Source organism: Gossypium hirsutum, chromosome D03 (genome assembly GCF_007990345.1).
Source record: "Gossypium hirsutum isolate 1008001.06 chromosome D03, Gossypium_hirsutum_v2.1, whole genome shotgun sequence".
Taxonomy (NCBI): Eukaryota; Viridiplantae; Streptophyta; class Magnoliopsida; order Malvales; family Malvaceae; genus Gossypium; species Gossypium hirsutum.
Genome location: NC_053439.1, coordinates 11193581 through 11197572, shown reverse-complemented (window position 1 = coordinate 11197572; position 3992 = coordinate 11193581). Strand labels below are relative to the sequence as shown.

General features: G+C 30.1%; 1 protein-coding gene across 1 annotated transcript; it reads right to left on the bottom strand.

Annotated features, from left to right (window-relative positions):
• Positions 1-410: 410 nt before the first annotated feature.
• On the bottom strand, positions 411-3331 carry LOC121215360 (profilin-3). Its single transcript, XM_041089750.1, has 3 exons — positions 3148-3331; positions 2366-2503; positions 411-1017 (listed from the first exon to the last, which is right to left on the bottom strand). The coding sequence occupies exons 1-3, from the start codon at positions 3271-3273 to the stop codon at positions 883-885; spliced, it is 399 nt and encodes a 132-aa protein (XP_040945684.1). The 5' UTR covers positions 3274-3331; the 3' UTR covers positions 411-882.
• Positions 3332-3992: the final 661 nt, after the last annotated feature.

Sequence of the window (3992 nt, the reverse complement as noted above, 5' to 3'; positions counted from 1 at the left end):
AATAATTAGACTTGAATTTTAAATTTTAAATTTTAAAAATAAAATAATAAAATTTCCTAAAATAAAAATATAAGAAGTAAAATCTAAATTTTTAAAAACCACGTAACAGATTTTAACCGAGATTTGTGGGGGAAGCAAAGGAGGTATCATATTGTAACTACGTATTTATGTATAAAAATAACAATTATTTAAATGATAAATTTTCCGTTGGTAATATAGCATCATTTAGACTATTATTTTAAAATTGACATCACTAATTTTTAATAAAGGGATATATATTAAAATTAAAACTTTGGTTTTATGGGTAATTTAATACATTAATTTTGATTTGATATAATTATACACACGAAATATTTATTATGATTTAAATATATATACATAAATTTATTATTTTGATTCAATAATACAAATTTAAAGAAATAAATATTTTTATTTTTATTTTAAATAAATATAATTTTTTGTCTATACAATATAATATAAACTAAAAAAATTATTCTCCAAACCTAACCCAAAATGGATCGGGGCAACCAGGCATGTAAACCACCCGACTCGTTAACGTTTAAAAGGATCACACTATACCAAGCATCACAAAAAAAAAAAAAAATCAAATTCCACCAATATCATAATGTATTAGAGAGATCCAAGGAAAGTTTAGTTACTAGCAAAAGTTAAAAAAAAAAAAGAAGAGCAAACTCATTTCTTAATAAACAAAAAGAATGGAATGGGAATGGTAGAAGAAAGAAAAAACCCTAGCAAACAATAAATAATTTGTCTTTCACATGATTTATTATCATCAATGAACTCCAGAAAACTTTAAAGCCAACTGATGGCTATGGAAGGAAGACGGAAAGGTAAAAAAATGGGGGGAGGAGTGTTTGAGGCCTACATACCCTGATCAACAAGGTAATCACCCAACCTCTCAACAACCATGTTACACTGTCCTGGAGTCACAGGTTCATCATATATCCCGAAAATCAATGCTTGCCCTGTTTTCTTCACTGTTACGCCACCCGTGCCCTGCACCAATTTGGATACATGATTTTGTTTAGCTCCCTCCCCAATCACCTTAAACTATAACTTGGAAATCTCATTCTACCGATTATAGAATTTCAGCTAAAGAACATAATATTATCTTAAAGATATTAAAAGGAAAAAAACATAACAGTTTGAATAGCAATTTTGGGATAACTTCTCCACACGAAATGGTCCCTGTCATTTTGCTTGAACTCAGCAATTCTATTATAAAAAAGCTTTTTAAAAGGTGGTGAGAGTTTGTTGCACGTACTAAAACTAGAAAATGACGGACACTTGGGTTTACATCGAATAAAACTCGATCATAGCATAGCTAGACATTTGTTATGTACCCCAGTGAATAATCGAAAAATGCTTTAGGAAGAGGGTTAACTTATTTTTGGGGCTTGAACTTGGTAATGGCTCTCAAATTAAGGCTTGAATTTTTTTGGGCCCAAGTTAGTCCCTAAACTAAACAATTGTCTTTTTTTTTTTACAATTAATCCCTAACCTTGACAATTATTCTTTCATTGGGGCTTATATATATATATATTGTTGGTTAAACTTTTGTCTAAGGGAATATCAGAGACTAAGTCCAAAAGCAATATCTTATCCTTTTTCTTGGGATGTTTAGTGAGCAGCTTTTTCATTGAAAGGGACCTAGCATATTAAGGTTGGACGAAATTATTGAGTTCTGGAAACGGCCCTATTTAGGAAGACCATGGGATTTATGATTATTACATGCCATTTCCTAAGGTCCATAACAATGCATTGCTGAGATTTCTGAAAAAAGAGAGAAAATGGAGAAAGACCTCTTCTACGTGTTGAACCAGAGACTAAAATATTATTAATCTTATTTCCATTTACGTGAAAGGAAATTGAGTATATAGCTTAATTGGATTAAGATAAATGTCGGATAGGAATATATATCAAGTATATTTAATTTTGTTTTTCATGAATTTGGAGGTCATATTTTCATACACATATCCAAATGTGTTGGACAAAAGTAATTTAAGCAAAATAAAAAAGTAGTGTCAACATAAATTCCGAATGCTGGAATTTTGGTAGAGTAAGGCCATATTATGTGACTCTTGTAGGAAGAATGTGTACGACGTAACTAAATACAAACTTCAAACTTTACATGCTACTCGAGTCAAACATAAATATAGCTCTTTGTAGAGATTATCAGTGCCCACTTAAGAGGCATGCATTGAAATCTATTCACCAAATTGCAGGCAAGCTCACAACATACGATAAATACTTGAAACCATATAAGCTTATTACACATGAAAAATATAGATCAGATTAATAGAATCAATGACAATCAATATTAAGAAAAAGAGCGATAATTGACCTTCTTCCCACGAACCACAGCTCCAGGCTCTCCCTGGATGACCATGTACTTGGCGCCACCAAGGTGCAGCCCAGTTGGTGCAAGGGACCCAGGTTCATCAAAATCTTTCATGATGGCAGTAATCTCTTCAGGCTTAAACTGCAAATAAAAACCCAAAAAGGGGGGGGGGGGAGAAAAGAAAAGGAAATCCCAAATTAAGTAGAAAAGTGAGGATTGCAAGAAAATATACTTGTATCCTCTGTTACTAGAACTTGTTATCTTCCCAACAATTTTTGAATTGGTACACACGTTTCCAAGTTGACAAGGCTAACGATCAAATTCAGTAACTTAATGATTTCATTAGCATATAGTTTCAATTTATGTTTCAATAAATATAATTAAATTCCTACTAAACAAATCATAAAAGACTACCTTATCAAATTATATTTCATAAAAAAACAACAAATTATGTTCAAATTTTCTTTTCTTTTCTCGTATCAAACCGACTAGGTGACAGATAATGTTAATTCTGTCATTTAAGGCTAATATGGAGCCAACAAAAAAAATCAATTCTTTATACATAAAATCAAACAAAATAAGGATCTCAGAACAATCAAATACAACATTGTATTAATAAATCATAAGCAAATACATATGATTTGCAAATTAAAAACGGATAATCACATTATGAAATCAACGTATTAAGATGAGAAATAAATGGATTAATCAACCATAGAAAGAAATAGATCTGAATTAAGTAAGGAGATGAAAGATCGGAAACAAGAAAATATTGAAAAATGTACCGTAGGAAAAGCGGAGCTCTGGGCCCAAACACTTCCATCGAGACCGAGAATAGCAGCGGAGGATAAATGATGGCCGTTCTCGATTTCACACATCAAGTGATCATCAACGTAAGTTTGCCACGACATTGTTGTTTGATGAATCAAATTTGTTTAGCGTCGATCGAATTTGAATAGAAAAAGGAAGGAAGCAGTATAAATAGGAGGGATTAGTGGTTTTAAAGGAGCATGGAAAAAGCGGGACCCAAAGAAAAAGGAAATAAAAGAGGGAGGAAGTGACGTGGTTGCTCCTGATTCTTGCCATCTCATCTGCAGGGATTTGTTCAAAAGGACCAATGAAGCTCATTCTAATGGGCCATCATTTTTAATCCTCAAATCACAAATTATATGTTTTCTTTTTTTATATAAGATTTTTTTGAAAGTAATATTAACTACAACTTAAACCCCGCAGGGGTTGTTTATAAATTTTCAATTAAGTAATAAAATTTATTAAATAATATAAAAATTAATTTTATGATAATTTTATTTATTTATGTATCATGTAATGTAAATTTATAATATTTATTTGTATTCTAAAATATATTTTAATTTATATTATTATTGGTAAATGTTAAAATTAATAAATAATAAATATAATTGTTATGAAATAAATAGAACAAAGAACAAAATAAATAAAATAAGAAGTATGTGTAATATAGAACTCTACTTCTAGTAAACATTAGAGATCTAATGTATATTAATTTTTCTTGATCTTAATAGACATCCATTAAATAATAAAATATTTATAAAATACTCCTTGGATGTCCATTGGTAGATAACATATATTTATAATACGCATAACATGCTGC